This window comes from Macaca mulatta, chromosome 2, assembly GCF_049350105.2.
Source record: "Macaca mulatta isolate MMU2019108-1 chromosome 2, T2T-MMU8v2.0, whole genome shotgun sequence".
Lineage (NCBI taxonomy): Eukaryota > Metazoa > Chordata > Mammalia > Primates > Cercopithecidae > Macaca > Macaca mulatta.
In genome coordinates this window covers 169,750,544-169,767,898 of record NC_133407.1, presented here as the reverse complement: position 1 = coordinate 169,767,898, position 17,355 = coordinate 169,750,544, and the positions used below count along the sequence as shown (strand labels likewise).

Here is a 17,355-nt window from a genome sequence, read left to right as displayed (position 1 = left end):
TGGTATTTTGTTTCCAGGTGCTAATATCAGCCAATATTTTGTAAATGTACTGTAGTTAGGTATAAACTGATAGTGATTTTGGTGGAAAGTGATATATTATTACTTTTAGTTACATTTTTAGAGGCCATTAATCGTGAAAAACATTTTTTTTAAAAATGACAACTGTATAATCATATTAAAGGAAAAGCTGTGGGAACAGGCGCATCATAGAATAAATAAAGTTCAATTCAAGGTGTTTGGGTCATATCACACCTCCTCCATGGTAAAAGGATCTAAGTCATGTAGCAGGTGGTGCAGCTAGATAACCCTTCTGAGGAAGTACGAGACAATAACAAGAACATTCAATTAACCATAGAATTTTATTTTGCCAACTCAAATTTTCAGCACACCATAAGAGTAGTCATCTCAGGACTGCACAGGACTTTCATTTTACCATATGCACTTATGGGCTACTTGAATTTGTCATAATAAACGTATTTTATAATGAAAAATTATTTTTCTAGCAGGTAATTCTCTAACAGTTCATAGAGCATTTTATAAGTCTTTATAGCACCTTAAAGATGAAAACATTCTTTGAATTCAAGATAAGTATCTCAGTATCTAGATCAAACTGAGCTGAGTACTAGAAGACAAACTGAGTGTATTATTCAGCAGTTGCGGTTGGGAACATGAACAGATAATTTAATGAATTGCTGGACTGTCATGATAGAGTTACTACCTTTTAGAATTTCCTGCATGCTTATCAAGGTGCATGGAAGAGAAGTATCTCTGGGAACTCGGTTTCTCTGAAATCAGGATAAGCGGCTATCCTCTGCAGCAGCAGTGTAGAGAACATTTTCATGCATGGTCTGCCATCAGGGGAGGTTCAAATGGACAAGGTCTGGTAGGGTGCCTGTCAGTGATGCTAATGTACTAGAAGACTGACTGCCTTGGCCTCCTTTCCTTTTCTAAGTACTCACTACTTTTTATTTCTATTTAATTAAGGTCACATTTATCAACAACTCATGTTAAGCTATATGGACACGTTTTTCTTCACAGGCTCAGTCAGGCAAACACTTGTCCTTTTTAAAGTTTACTATGCTAAAAATATATAGGATATATTTGAACAGAGGATCTCTACAATATTCCTTTGGATGATCCCACTGTGATAAATGCTACAGTGAATGACTAGCAATCCAGGAAAAGTCAAAGAAGGAAATAAAAATTCTCAAAATAATTCCTTTGATCTAAGAAGTAGCTCATAGAGAATAAACCAGGTGTATGTATGTATGTGGGTGGGTGGGTGGAGATAACACACATATTATGGACCAGTCGAGCTTCCTGTCCTAAGTATTACACTAATCTGGTTCATTGGTTCACAAAAGACTTGTCTTACTCAAGGACCAAGTATCTGATTGCTGGTACAGCTCATGGTCGCTTCCAGGCACCTGAAAGTCTGGAAGAATTTCAACTACCTTCCTACGAAGTTGCTGTCGCCTTTCTTCTTTTACTCTTTCCTCTTTCATAAATTTTACAAACTTCTTCCATGTCCGAAATGTGATCCAGAGGATCCTCCTTTAAGAATAAAGAAGGAAAACAGTGAAATGCTGAGAAAAGGTTGGCTTTCCATCTGTAGCACATTAAGAACTTTATAAAAATAATTCTTATGTTAATAAAATGCTGTATAAAAGGTGTGGAAATCACAATTGGGATTATGATAGTGTGAAATGCTGTGAAGAAAATAAAGTAACAAAAGGGAATGAGAGTGACTGATAGGTTTTTATTTTTATTTTATTTTATTTTATTTATTTTCTTTGAGGCAAGTGTCTTGCTCCGTCACCCAGGCTAGAGTGCAGTCATGCAATCTCGGCTCACTGCAATGTCTGTCTCCTGGGTTCAAGCAATTCTTGTGCCTCAGACTCCCAAGTAGCTGGGATTACAGGTGACTGCCACCATGCCTGGCTAATTGTTTTGTATTTTTCTTGGAGATGGGGTTTCGCCATGTTGGCCAGGCTGTCTTGAACTCCTGGCCTCAAGTGATCTGCCTGCCTTGGCCTCCCAAAGTGCTGGGATTACAGGTGTGGGCCACTGTGCCTGGCCAGTTATTTTTATTTTTGATTGAGTGGTCAGGGAAACTGAGGAGGTGACATTTGAGCATAGCACCAAATGGCCTCCAGTAATGCAAGCTACGAGGCACACTCCTGAGTTCATCTGATTACAGCCTACATACTGTGCCCATGCCAGGACCAGTGATGCTGGCAAGGGATCCAGAAACTACAACCCTCAATGCAAAAATGATGGAAAATTGCATGCAGAATGTGCCAAAGTTACAGGCATCGAGGCCCCAGGGTGTAGACATATTTTAAAAGCCTGCTGGTAACCTCACCTCCAACAGCAGCAACAGCAACAAAGAACAAGTCTTGAATATCAGTTGAGAAAAAGTAGCCTAACATCAGGTTCTGGAGACGTGGTATGGAAGACTGCTTGTTTAAGTGAGTGTCTCCGCTGTCACAAGGAAGCATGCCATGGCCTTTTAGGATTTATTAGTGTCCACCACAGCTGACCACTAGGGGCATCAAGGTAAGCCAGGTACTGTCTGCCCCAGGATAGGCTGAAACAGGTGACCAGAGTTTCCATACAGTGGGAAGGTACAGCAGTAGAGAGCAGCACGGAGGACTGCGCAGTCTGGTGGTGAGGAGCAGACGTTTTTGAAGATGGTGTCTGAACTGAATTTTTGTCAGGCAAAGAAAAGGCTTTCCTAGAGGAGAGCACATCTTGAGTAAAGGCAAAGAAGCAAGAATAGCATGCCGTGGTGTGTATGTGGAGTTAGTGCTGAAACAAAGTGCAGAGTAGTTAAGCTTATATTTTTACAACTATAGGCAGACATGGGATTTGTTCTGGCCTCTTGACCATCTGAGGAAGTCCCAGAATGCACATCGGTCCTCATTAATTTTATGGCTGTTGGTTAATATTTTTGACAATGTTGATTTTTGTTGGTGGAAGTACTGCTTTAAAAAAAGGAGTGGCTGGGTGCAGTGGGTCACACCTGTAATCCCAGCATTTTGGGAGGCCGAGGCGGGTGGCTCATTTGAGGTCAGGAGTTCAAGACCAGCCTGGCCAACATGGTGAAAGCCCATCTCTACTAAAAATACAAAAATTAGCCTGGCATGGTGGTGGGCGCCTGTAATCTCAGCTACTTGGGAGGCTGAGGCACAAGAATCACCTGAACCTGGGAGGTGGAGGTTGCAGTGAGCCAAGATTAAGCCACAGCATTCCACCTGGGTAACAGAGTGAGACTCTGTCTCAAAAAAAAAAAAAAAAAAAAAAGCCTCCAAGGAATGGACTTGCTTTTATCCATTCAGTCCACCATTTACAGCTTCCTGTGCTCAGCTGTGGGCACACTCCCAGTCCTTGACCCTGTCTCCCATTCTCAGCCATTCACATCTCTCTCATGGCTACACTCCTGTTTTCTGACTTCTGCATTTTAGCTCCTGCTGTTCTACCCTAACTGAAAAATGTTCTGCCCTTTGGGTGAAATCTTCCTAGATCATCCTTGCCTACATTTCTCTTTCTTTCCCTGAACTCCTAAAACATATTCATGATCACTGGTTTGGCACTTATTTATAGCCTATCTATAGCTATCTTTTTATAATATTTTTATTGATACATAATATACATATTTTGGGGGTATATGTGGTAACTGTATACATTCATATAATGTGTAATGATCAAATCAGGGTATTCGAGATATCCATCACCTTAAATATTTATCTTTTATTTACCATGGGGACATTCAAGTTACTCTCTTCTGGCTATTTTGAAATGTGCAATAGGTTATTATTAACTATAGTCACCCTACTGATCTATTGAACATTAGGCCTTACTGCTTCTATCTAACTGTATACTGTACCCATTAATCAACCTCTCTTCATCCACCTCCCAAGCTCTACCCTTTCCAGCCTCTGGTAACCACCAATCTATTCTCTATCTTCATGAGATTCACATTTTTAACTCTCCCACATAAGAACATGTGGTATTCGTCTTTCTGTGCTTGACTTATTTCACTTAACACAGTGACCTCCAGTTCTATCCATGTTGCTGCAAATGACAGGATTTCATTCTTTTTCATTACTAATATTCCATTTTGTATATATAGCATATTTTCTTTATGCATTTATCCACTGATGGGCGCTTAGGTTGATTCCATATTTTGGCTATTGTGAACAGTGCCGTAATAATCACAGACATGCAAATATCTCTTGGATATATTGATTTCCTTTCTTTTGGAGATATACCTATTAGTGGAATTGCTGGATCAGATGGTAGTTATAATTTTAGTTTTTTCAGGAACCTCCATTCTGTTCTCCATAGTGGCTGTACTAATTTACATTCCCACCAACAGTGTATGAGGCTTTCCCTTTCTTCGTATCCTCATCAGCATCTGTTATTCACTGTCTTTGATAAAAAGCCATTTTACTGTAGGTATAAGATGATATCGCATTGTGGTTTTGATTTGGATTTCTCTGATAATTAGTGATGCTGAGCATCTTATCGTACACTTTTTGGCCAGTTGTATGTCTTTTGAGAAATGTCTATTTAGATCCTTCCCCCACTTTTTTTTTTTTAAGACAGGGCTTCACTCTGTTGCCCGGGCTGGACTATAGCAGCATGATGTTGGCTCCCTTCTACCTTCACCTCCTGGACTCAAGCAATCCTTTACACCTCAGCCTCCCGAGTAGCTGGGACTACAGGTGTGTGTCATTACTCCTGGCTAATTTTTGGTTTTTGTTTTTTTTTTTTTTTGGTAGAGATGGGGTTTTGCCATGTTGCCCAGGCTGGTTTTGAACTCCTTGACTCAAACAATCCACCCACCTTGGCCTCCCAAAGTGTTGGGATTATAGGTGTGAGTCACTATAATGGCCTTGCCCATTTTTAAATTGGATTATTTGGGTTTTTTTGCTATTGAGTTGTTTGAGTTCCTTACATATTCTGGTTATTAATCCCTTGTCAGATGGCATTTTAGTCCATATGTATATGTTGCTATAAAGGAATACCTGAGGCTGGGTAATTTATTTAAAAAAAGAGGTTTGACTTGCAGTTTTGCCGGCTGTACAAGAAGTATGGCACTAGCATCTGTTTCTAGTGAGGACTTCAGGCTGCTTCCATTCATGATGGAAGGGCAGCTATCATGTGCAGAGATCCAATGGCAAGAGAGGAAAGCAAAAAAAAGGGGGGAGGGAGGTGCTAGATTCTTTTTGACAACCAGCTCTTCGGGAACTGATAGAGTGAGAATGCATTCATTTAGAGAGGATGGTGTTAAGCCCTTCATTAAGCAATCCATCTCCAGGACCCAAATACCTCCCATTAGACCCCACTTCCGTCCAACATCAGATTTCAACATGAAGCGTAGGGGACAAACATCCAAACTATACAGACAGTTTGCAAATACTCTCTCCCATTCTGTGGGTTCTCTCTTCACTTGGTTGTTTCCTTTGCTGTGGAGAAGCTTTTTAGCTCGATGTAATCCCAGCTGTCTATTTTCGCTCTGGTTGTCTGTGCTTTTGAGGTCTTACGCAAAAAGTCTTTGGCCAGACCAATGGCCTGGAGCATTGTCTCAATGTTTTCTTCTAGTACTTTCATAGTTTCTGGACTTAGATTTAAATCTATAACCCATTTGGATTTGGTTTTTGTGTATGGTGAGAGAAAAGGGGTCTCATTTCATTCTTCTGCTTATAGTTATACTGTTTTTCCAGCACCACTTACTGAAAGACTGCCCTTTCCCCATTTTATGTTTTTGGCACTTTTGCCAAAGATGAGTTGGTTGTAAATGTGTGGATTTAAATCTGGGTTCTCTGTTCTATTTCATTGGTCTATATGTCTGTTTTTATGCCAGTACCAAGCTGTTTTGGTTACTATAGCTTTGTAATAAATTTTGAAGTCGGGTAGTGTGATGCCTAGAGCTTTGCTCTTTTTGCTCAGTGTTGCTTTGGCTATTCAGGTTCTTCTGTGGTTTCATATAAATATTAGGAATTTTTTTCTATTTCTTTCTTTTTTATTATTATTATTATACTTTAAGTTCTAGGGTACATGTGAATAACGTGCAGGTTTGTTACATATGTATACTTGTGCCATGTTGGTGTGCTGCACCCATCAACTCGTCAGCACCCATCAACTCGTCATTTACATCAGGTATAACTCCCAATGCAATCCCTCCCCCCTCCCCCTCCTCATGATACGCCCTGGTGTGTGATGTTCCCCTTCCCGAGTCCAAGTGATCTCATTGTTCAGTTCCCACCTATGAGTGAGAACATGCGGTGTTTGGTTTTCTGTTCTTGCGACAGTTTGCTGAGAATGATGGTTTCCAGCTGCATCCATGTCCCTACAAAGGACACGAACTCATCCTTTTTTATGGCTGCATAGTATTCCATGGTGTATATGTGCCACATTTTCTTAATCCAGTCTGTCACTGATGGACATTTGGGTTGATTCCAAGTCTTTGCTATTGTGAATAGTGCCGCAATAAACATACGTGTGCATGTGTCTTTATAGCAGCATGATTTATAATCCTTTGGGTATATACCCAGTAATGGGATGGCTGGGTCATATGGTACTTCTAGTTCTAGATCCTTGAGGAATCGCCATACTGTTTTCCATAATTGTTGAACTAGTTTACAATCCCACCAACAGTGTAAAAGTGTATTTTTTTTCGATTTCTATGAAGAATGTTGTTGGTATTTTGATAGAGATTGCATTGAATCTGTAAATTGCTTTGGGTAGTATTGCAATTTTAACTGTATGAAGTCTTCCAGCACATAAGCATGGCATATCTTTCTATATGTTTGTGTCCTCTTCAACTTCTTTCCTTAGTGTTTTATAGTTTTCCTTATATAGATCTTTCACTTCCTTGGTTAAATTGGTTCCCAGGTATTTTATTTTCTTTGTAGCTAGTTAAGGTGCGATTGCTTTCTTGATTTCTATTTCAGATGTTTCACTGTTGTTGTATATATTAATAAATGCTACTGATTTTTTAATGCTGATTTTGTATTCTGCAACTTTACTGAATTTGTCAGATCTAACAGTTTTTTTGGTGTAGTCTTTAGTTTTTTTTAAGCATAAGATCATGTCATCCGTGAACAAGGCTAATTTGGCTTCTTCCTTTTCAATTTGGATACTTTTTTTTTTTAAAGACAGGGTTTCTGTGTCACCCAGGTGGTCTTGAACTCTTGGCCTCAAATGATCCTTCCATATTGGCCTCCCAAAGCCCTGGGATTATAGCCATGAGCCATCACATCTGGCCTGGATGTCCTTTACTTTTTACTCTTGTCTAACTGCTCTGGCAAGGACTTGCAGTATTATATTGAATAAAAGTGCTGAAAGTGGGCATTTTGGTCCTGGCCAGGATGTTGAATTTTATCGAATGCCTTTTTTGACATCTCTTGAAATAATAATATGGTTTTTGTTCTTGGTTCTGTTAATGTGATGTATCATGTTTATTGATTTGCATAAGATGAACCATCCTTGGATCCCTGGGATGAATCCCACTTGATCATGGTGAATGATCTTTTCAATGTGTTATTGAATTGGGTTTGCTGGTATTTGGTTGAAGATTTTGCATTTGTGGTCATCAGGAATATGTAGTTTTTTTAATTAATTAATTTATTTTTTTATCATGTCCTTGTTTGGTTTTGGTATCAGGCTAATGCTGGCCTTATAGAATAAGTATGGAAGTATTCTCTCCTCTTCAATTGTTTTTGAAGAAATTGAGTAGAATTTGTATTAGTTCTTCTTTAAATGTTTGGTAGAATTTAGCAGTGAAGCCATTAGGTCCTGGGGTTTTCTTTGATGTGAGACTTTTTATTACAGCTTCAATCTCATTACTCATTATTGGTTTGTTGAGGTTTTCTGTTTCTTCATTGTTCAATCTTGGTAGGTTGTATCTGTCCAGAAATTTATCAATTTCTTCTGTTTTCCAGTTTATTGATGTGTAGGTGTTCATAATAGTCTCTAGTGATTCTTTGTATTTTTGATGTCTCAGTTGTTATGTCTCCTTTTTCATTTCTGATTTTGAGTCAGAAAAAGTCTCAATTTCATTTATTTCTGCTTAGATTTATATTATTTCCTTTCTTCTAATAATTTGGGGTTTGGTTTGTTCTTGCTTTTCTGTATTTCCTTGAGGAGTACAGTTAACTTATTTTTTGAAGTCTCTCAACTTTTTTGATGTAAGTGTTTGTTGCTATAAACTTCTCTCTTAAAAGAAGTGACTGCTTTTACTATAATCCGTAGATTTTGATCTATGGTATTTCCATTTATATTGGTTTCAAGAAAGTTTAAATTTTTTTCTTAATTTCTTAATTGATCCATTGGTTGTTCAGGAGCATGCTGTTTAATTTCCTTGTATCTGTGTAGTTTCTGAAGTTCCTCTTACTGATTCCTGATTTTATTCTGTTGTGGTCCGAAAAGATACTTGGCATAATTTCTGTTTTTTGAATTTGTTGAGAGTTGTTTTGTGGCCTAAGATATGGTCTTATTATGGAGGATGTTCCATGTGCTGATAAAAAGAATGTGTATTCTGCAACAGTTGGGTAAAATGTTCTTTAAATGTCAGACCTATTTGGCCTGGTTTCTGGTTTAACTTTGATGTGTCTTTGTTGATTTTCTTCCTAGATAATTTGTCCACTACTGAGAGTGGCGTGTTGAAGTCCCCTATCATTGTATTGCAGTTATCTCTCCCTTTATTGTTTGTGTTATATACTTGGGTGCTTGATGTTGAGTGCATAGATATTTATAATTGTTATATCCTCTTGCTGAATTGAACTCTTTATCATTATATAATGACCTTCTTTATTTCTCTTTATAGTCTTTGACTTGTAATCAGTTTTATCTAATATAAGTATAGCTATTCCTGCTGTGTTTTTGGTTTCCACTTGCTTGGAATGTCTTTTTCTATCTCCTTCAGTCTATGTATGTCTTTACGGGTGAAGTAGGTGTCTTCTACGCAGCATATAGTTGGATCTTATTTCTTTATTCATCAGCCACTCTATGTCTTTTAATTGGAGAACTGAGTCCATTTGTATTCAGTTATTGATAAGTAAGGACTTACTATGGCAATTTTTTCTTTCCTTGTTTGCTGGTTGTTTTGTAACTCCTGTCTTCCTTTTTTACTGTTTTCCCTTGTGGCAAAACGATTTTCTCTGATAGTTTTAATTTGTTGCCTTTTCTTTTTAGAAATCCTCCAACATTTTGACTTTTTCTTGTCTTAGTTTCCATGTTTTATATTACCTATCACTTAGCAGGCTGCTGTAGCTATTATTGTTTTAGATAGAGTTCTCTTTTTGGCTTCATACTAGAGTTATAAGTTGATTACATACCACAATTACAGTATTAGAGTATTCTGGGTTTGTTGATGTAATTTTACCAGTAGGGTTTCTACTGTCAACTGTTTTCTTTTTGTGTTAGTGTTTTTTTTCTTTCAGACTGAAGAACTCCCTTTAACATTTCTTGTAAGATGGGTCTGGTGTTGGTGAATTCTCTCAGCATTTGTTTTTCTGAGAAAAACTTTCTCTGTCCTTCATATTTGAAATATGGCTTTGATGGATACAGTATTCTTGGATGGCAGTTTTTTTTTTTTCTTTTTTCTTTCAGCACTTTGAAAATCTCATCCTGCTCTCTCCTGGCCTGTACAGTTTCTGCTGAGAAGTCTGTTGCCAGATGAATTGGAGCTTCATTATATGTTATTTGCCTCTTTTCTCCTATTGCTTTTAGGATCCTCTTTGTCCTTGACGTTTGAGAGTTTAGGTCAAATTTGTTTGGGGTTCTCTGACTTTCCTATACCTGGATATGTCTTTCTCAAGTTTTGGGAAGTTTCCTATTTTTATTTCTTTGGATAAGCTTTCTACCCTTTGGTCTCATTCAACTCCCTCTTCAACACCAATAATTTTTAGATATGGTCTTCTGAGGTAATTTTCTATATCTTGTAGGCTGTCTTCATTCCTTTTCATTCCTTTTTCTTTTCTCTTCTGATATCGTATTTTCAAGTGGCTTGTCTTTGGGCTCACTGATTTTCCACTGCTTGATCCATTTGGCTGTGGAAAACATCTCATGATTTTTCAGTTCAGCAAATGTATTTCTCAGTTCCAAGATTTGTTTGACTTTTTAAATCTTCGTTAAATTTATCTGAAGAATTGCAGAACTGCTTTTCTTTGTTATCTTGAAGATCACTGGGTTTTCTTAAAACTGCTATTTTGAATGTTGGTTAGAGTTTACATTTTGCCTTCTCATTAGGATTAGTCACTGGTTCCCTGCTTTGTCTATCTGGGAAGGTCATGGTTCCCTGTTTGCGGTTTTTGTTTTTTTGAGATAGAGTCTTGCTGAAGTGCCTAGGCTGGAGTGCAGTGGTGCAATCTCAGTTCACTGCAACCTCCACCTTCCAGGTTCAAGCCATTCTCCTGCCTCAGCCTTCCAAGTAGGTGGGACTACAGACGCACACCACCAGGCCTGGCTAATTTTTGTATTTTTATTAAAATGTGGTTTCACCATGTTGGCCAGGCTGGTGTCGAATTCCTGAACTCAGGTGATCCACCCACCTTGGCCTCCCAAAAGTGCTGGGATTACAGGTGTGAGCCACCACGCCCGGCCAACTCGCTGTTGTTTCTTGTCTATGCCTTTGTACCGAAGGATTATTTATTTATTTCAGTCTTCTCTGTCTGGCTTGTTTGGTTTTCAGTGGGTATGTTTGATTTGAGATTGTCTGTAATTTACCTGTTTAATTTCTTTTTTGTTCTCCTGCTATGTGGCTGCCTCCTTTTTGGCACTAGATGGTGCTTTAAGCCCCGGTTCATCTTGGCTCTAGTAAACCTTTCTCTTGCTGTCTCAATCTCTCTCTTTCTCTCTAATCTTTTATGTTTTCTACTAAATTATGAGCACCAGGGGCCATGTTATTAGGTATTTTTTTATGCTTGGCAAATATGTCTTGATAATTACCTGTGGGTGTATTGTACAATAAGTATGATTTAAGTCACCAAGGTAAGGTTTCTTAAGCTGGAGCCCATAAAATCCTTGACACTTTGTGTAAAGTTGTATGTTATATGCATACATGCATTTTCTGGGGTGTAGGTCTGTGACTTTCATTATTACCTATTTCATGTTCATACTGTGGTTAAGAACTATGGTAACAAGACAATATCAGACATATTAGAAATACTGATCCAGCTCAGCTAGATTTATAAAATTTATAGAATTATCTAGAAGTGATATGGATAATGTAAGATTAAAAGTTCTGTTCTTATTGAGAATCATCTTTCTCAATGTTATTGCAGCTTAAAGGTCAGACCTAAGACCAACAGATGTCTCTCCTTCCTTTCATCCACAGCTCTTCTATACAGTATTCTTTCGTTCATATAAAATTGAATATGAACTTTGAATATCAATTGTTAAATGTTAAAGCCCCTTTTAAAGAATGGTGACCTTAAATATTAGTGTCAATCCTACAATAAAGTTCATCTATTCATACATTTACCAAATATTTACTGTGTTACCTATGTACTAAGCACTGTCATATACTGAGAACACAGCAATGAGCAAGACGTGGTGCTTCCACTCTGTTAGGGGGGAACAGGCAATAACATGTAAACAGTAAATTATATACTTTCAGAGAGTCTTAAGTGCTGTGAAGGAAGTAGCAGTTTAATGGATAGGGTGGTTAGGGAGGTGACATTTAAGCAGAGAGCTAAATGATGAGATCAGGTTATGTGAAGCTCTGAAGCACAAGTAAGCTTTGCTTGTCTGAGGAACACTACAGAAGGCCAGTGAGGCCAGAACATGGTGAACAAAAAGCAAAGTGGGAAGAGGTGAAACCATAGCAATGCTTTTATATCAAGTAGAGACTGGCTGAGAATTTGGTTCTTATTGATTGCATGGATTCCTACATTGATTTCATAACTTCAAATCCTAAATAGGATGACTATCTTACTATTTTATAGTTAAAAATGAGGCCAGGCGCGATGGCTCACACCTGTAATCCTAGCACTTTGGGAGGCCGAGGTGGGTGGATTCCTTGAGGCCAGAGTTCGAGATCAGCCTGGGCAGCATGGTAAAAAAAAAAAAAAAAAACCCGTCTCTACTAAAAATACAAAAATTAGCTGGGCATGGCAGTACATGCCTTTAAATCCCAGCTACCTGGGAGGCTGAGGCATGAGAATCGCTTGAACCCAGAAGGCAGAGGTTGCAGTGACCTGAGATCCTATTACTACACTCCAGTCTGGGTGACAGAGTAAGACTTTGTCTCAGGGTAAAAAAAAAGCTAAAAAAACAAAAAAACAGAGGGAGAATTAGAAAAATGGGGAGGAAGACTGATGTAGCAAGAAAAGAATGTTTTAGAGTCAACCTAATTTGGAGTTCAGGGAGCAACCATTTGTTATTTGTATACCTTGGGCAATTCACCTACCTGCCTGTTGCTTATTTCTTTGCCTGAAAATGGAAATAAGGTCATCTCCCCACACCCAAGTTATGACTGCTATCAGATGAGATGGTTTGTGTGAAAGCCCCAAATGAATCTCTCAGTCTGCATACAGTGGCTGAGAAACAGAAAGAAAACGTAGGCAGGCAAAAAGGATGTTTAATAATAATATATCTGCAATGACACTAAACTGAAAAAAAAAGTTAGTTATTATTTTGGGCCAGCAGTACACTGAGTGAGTTATTATAGTACCCTGTTTAGTGTTCACAGCAATCCATAAGATAGGTTCTGTTGCTATCCTCATTTTATGAAAGAGGAACAGGGAGGCTTTGAAAGGTTATTTGTTCAAGGTCACATAGATATTGAGTCCTAAACTTCAAACGCTAAAGCTCAATCATTTATTCAAAGGGAAATCCTCTGAATACCCTCACTTATTGCTTATTTGTTTTAATTTAGACAAAACTATAATCAACTTGCTTATCTGTTTTCCTACTCCACTGATCTCCAGTATCTGTAACTTAAACAAGGACAAACAGGTTTTGGTGGAGATAGGCACCCTCATGGCAATAAGATAGGAACACTACTACAAGGAACAGAAATAAACACCCATGCACAAACACACCAATAAAAAGAAAACAGCACCAGCCAACATGGTGAAACCCCGTTTCCACTAAAAATACAAAAATTAGCCGGGTGTGGTGGTGTGTGCCTGTAATCCTAGCTACTTGGGGGGCTGAGGCACGAGAATCGCTTGAGCCCGGGAGGCAGAGGTTGCAGTATCACTCCACTGCACACCAGCCTGGGCAACAGAGTGATGCTGAGAAAAGGGGCACTCTTCTACACCCACACAACAGTCGTCATTCCTCAAAAAAACTGGAGGCATCACTGAATACACCCGGCACACTAACTGATGCTCATAAACAATGACACCAAATCACCACTCTTAAAGGGAAGTGCATAATGAAATTAAGAACATTCTGTCCAAATGCTTAAAACTAGGAAACAAATATAAAACTTACTTATACAGAATACCTTATTTCTCAAAGACAACTGGATTAAATAAAACATAACTGTATTTTAAATACTAATATAGCATATAGTATGATTCCATATATATAAAGTTCCAAACCAGGAAAAACTATAGCATTGAAGGCTGCATACTTAGGAAGAGAGTAAAAAGAAAAGGAAATGTTCATTGTAAACGTCAGAGTAGTTTAGGAGAGACTTGGGAAGGAGCCTGTGTGACAGCAATGTTCAACTTTTTGACCTCAGTGGTGGTGACGAAGGGTGTTCACTTTACAGTCATTTGTTAAGCTGTATTTGTATGATTTCAGCACTTTTCTATATTTGTCATATATTTCACAATAAATAATGTTGAAAGAGAAACTGAACTTAAAAAAGAAAACTATATATGACTAACAAAGAATACAGTACTTTCGCTTAGGTGTGTTTCATATAGGTCACATCATTTTATTCTCTTGCCAGTTTCTGTGAGGCAAAAAGGGCAGGTCTCCTCCTCCTCCCCTTCTCATTTTAAAGATGGGGACCCTGGAGTCCTAGGGGGTTCACCACCTTGCCGGTGAGCCGGGACTCCCACCCCTGCCTGGTGTTTCCAAGTACCCTGCTCTCCTAGCCCCCAGCTCATCTTTGCAGACACATTGTAGGAGCAGAATATATTGCTGAGCAATTGTGAAGTCAGAGAGTGAATTTTCCTCAAGATCAAAACCTCACCTGTCACTGTGCTCCGCTGCAATCTCATGCTTGCCCCGAGAATCGATCTTCACCTCCCTGACCATGTTAAACCAGGCCCTGAAGATCTTCTTCTGAAGAAAATGTACACAAAATTTTCTTACTTCTTCCTGCAGATCAGTCATGTACTGAGGATGAAGACAGAAATAAGTGAGAGAAAAAATATCAGTTGACAAAGAATTAGAGCAAATAAACAGCACAAAAGACAGAATTGAAACAGAAATGAAACAAAAGAAACAAATGACACTAGAGACACAAAGAAAAGGATAACCTGGCAGCCAAGATAATATCCTCTATAATGTACCCTAAAAATGGTAACAGAACACATGAGTAGAAACAGTTATAAGATTGAAGGGGTGAGTTTCTAAATCACTTGAGCACTGTGAGACAAGAAACAAGAAATGAGTATAAAAACAAAAGCTGATGGAATGATAACTTACAGTTTATACACACTCCGTGAAACAAACACATGCTTAGTATTTTACACTAATAAAAAATTGACTTGCCATTTTCACATTTATTTCAAATCAGTGAATGGGATTGACTATTCTTTTGTTCTTGAAAAAACATAATGACCCTGGACATTCTGGATTCCATTTAGTTTTCTTAAATAGGACTGAGCAATGAGATGTATTTAAGGTGCCCTTCCCTATATCCTTACCTGTAGCCAGCTCCGGATGACTCTCTTAAGCAGTATTTGGGAATAAAATTGATCAGCCTGGGCCATCTTTCTAGCCAGACTTTCCTGACTACACTGGAACCAGGTCAGCAGATATTTCCTCTGCAGGAACAAACAGTAATGTTCTTCTGCCACCTGGATAATTTTTTAAATGAGAAATATGATTCCTTACATTTAAAATCATTTAAACAAACACATCACCTTTGGAAATGATGCTATAAAACACATTTAGGCAGTTGGTAGAGAATAATCTGAAGGTACATGCAGCCTGTGTCCTAAAAGCTTTGACTGTTGACCTATTCTATGGAGGTTATAGATTCACATCACGATTGGCCTTTCAATGCCAGCTCCCTGAAGACCACAGTGATTTGCTGGTTATGGAAACGGAACAAACAACCTCTAAGCCATTACTTCACTTCCCCTGAGTTTTGGAGTGGGTAGCTGGCAACATTCTCAGTTTGCTCTCCTGGAGCTTGGACAGCAACTCCACAACAAACCTCTCTTTCTCATGACTTAACCACTGTCTAATTGAGGAAATGCCAATACTTTCAATTAGTGTTGTGGAATGAGCTGTCACCAGCATTGACATTTAGACATTATCAATAAACCACAAAACCATCTGATAGAAAATAACATGAATAATTTAATGTCTTTTCAACTATCATTCTATCAAAATAAACATACAAATCAGAATTTATAGATTTTTAAAAGTAACTGTTATATTCTTTTAAGAGGCAGGAGGGGAAAAGTCTTCTCCCTTAGTCCTCTCCAAACAATGACACATTTTTCTAAGCCTTGTCTAGATATCTGGCACTGTGAATGTGATTGATTCATGTGAGTCTCTTGGAAGTCATATTTATTGGCCAAAATGACCACCATGGAGGTCTCTGTGGCACCAGAGATTTCTGTCTGTCCTGGACTCATCTCAGCAGCCTGAGAGCCAAAAGATGAAATAACATTTTATCTAGTTTGAATTTTTAATCATTTAGTTGAATGCACTGGATAAATTTGTTAGGGAAATTTTAGAAATTTCAGTGGTGTTTGATTTCATATATCTCTCTGCAGTAGAGTGAATAACTGTTCTCTCTAATGGAATTATACACCCATACTCTTTGCAATGTGATTTCACAGTTCCTCCCTGTAGAGTGGATGGAGCTCCTTTTCTCCTCAATGACTTTGAGCTTGGCCCTATGATTTGCTTTGGCCAGTGGAATGTGGACATAATATAAGCAGTGGGTTTACATAATTTGGTTTGGCCTTTTGTAGCTCTGAATAGCTGCTGTAACCAGAATGAGAGGCTTGGGGAGAGACCTGAACTCAATCCACAACTGGCCCACAGACATATGAGTGAGAAATAAATACTTGAGCTGTAAGCCACTGATATTTGGGGGTTGTTTGTTATTCAACTTTATCACAGGCAGAAACCTGACCAATGTACCTTATGGTAATAACTCTTCTCTTACTCAAACTGAGAGAAGCTTCTATTCATCTTACCTTGGGGGGATCTCTAATAAAACATTTCCTCTCATTTTTTCCAACCTATTCAATTACAAAGTCCTTCTCTACCTTAGAAGACCAAATCAAAAATTGTATCCAGAACAAATATACACATTCAATTAATTTATCTTTCTGGCTTCAAATCACCAAACCCTCCCCTCCCCCAAGCTTAACTGGGCATCCATCCTATTTGGAAAAGTTCATTTTCTAATCTGGGGGGTAACACTGCACCTGGACGTTTTGTTTGCTTTGCATTCTCAATATCTTCCAAGGCTCTAGACCTTTTTTCCTTAGCAAGACACCTTCATAATGTTCTTTGGCTATTGCTTCCAGCTGCTGGTTCCTCTTAATTCTCTTCTGCTTCTCAAGTTCTTTCTGGAAAAGATTAAAAAGCAAAATGCTGTGATCAAAAAACGAATGAATTTCATTTCAATGAAAAGCTAATGAATTTAATTTGAACATGTAACCATTGGACGGTGTGTTAATCATGATAACAGAGCTCTGGATAATAGGGCTTTTTCTTTAAAAAAAAAAAAAAGAAGGAAATAATTCTGCTAAGAGGGTCAGGAGAAGCTGGTCATGAGTCTACAAGAATCAGGGCTATGCATATTCTTGGGTTTATTCAGTATTGTTCACAGAAATAATTTACCTCTCACCAAGTTACTAAAAGGTAAAACATCTAGTTAGGAGAGCAATCAGGATTTTTTCCCTCATATGAAAAACCCAGCCATACAGCCACTTCATTTAAACTATGGGATAGAAATTTAATGATACTCCATTAAAAGTCCAGAAGAATATTCTTACTACTAAGCTATTTTTCTTTTTAGGTGAAGAACAGTAAGTCCAGAGGCAAGTTAAAGATAGTTGATCATCATTAAGCTACCTTCCCTCTCCTAAGAAGGAAAAAGATGAACTATTCCTGGTAATACACTGAGAAAAGACACTCCATGACCCTCAAAGAACTGTACCCCTCAGGGGTGTGACCAAGAAAGATGAC

At 38.3% G+C, this 17,355-nt stretch overlaps 1 protein-coding gene across 3 annotated transcripts in view; it reads right to left on the bottom strand.

Moving 5' to 3' along the window:
• Nucleotides 1–340: 340 nt before the first annotated feature.
• Nucleotides 341–17,355, bottom strand: part of CCDC191 (coiled-coil domain containing 191) — an 88,655-nt gene continuing 71,640 nt past the window's right edge. For 2 of the 3 annotated variants that reach the window (XM_001107271.5, XM_077993913.1), the window contains 4 exons: nt 16,590–16,733; nt 14,844–14,996; nt 14,165–14,310; nt 341–1,554 (listed from right to left, as the gene is read on the bottom strand). In XM_001107271.5, coding sequence (XP_001107271.3) covers nt 1,356–1,554; nt 14,165–14,310; nt 14,844–14,996; nt 16,590–16,733 — 642 coding nt within the window. In that variant the 3' untranslated portion in view covers nt 341–1,355. Of the gene's footprint in view, nt 1,555–14,164; nt 14,311–14,843; nt 14,997–16,589; nt 16,734–17,355 lie in introns of those variants that run through there. The other variant, XM_077993912.1, reaches the window with a different exon arrangement.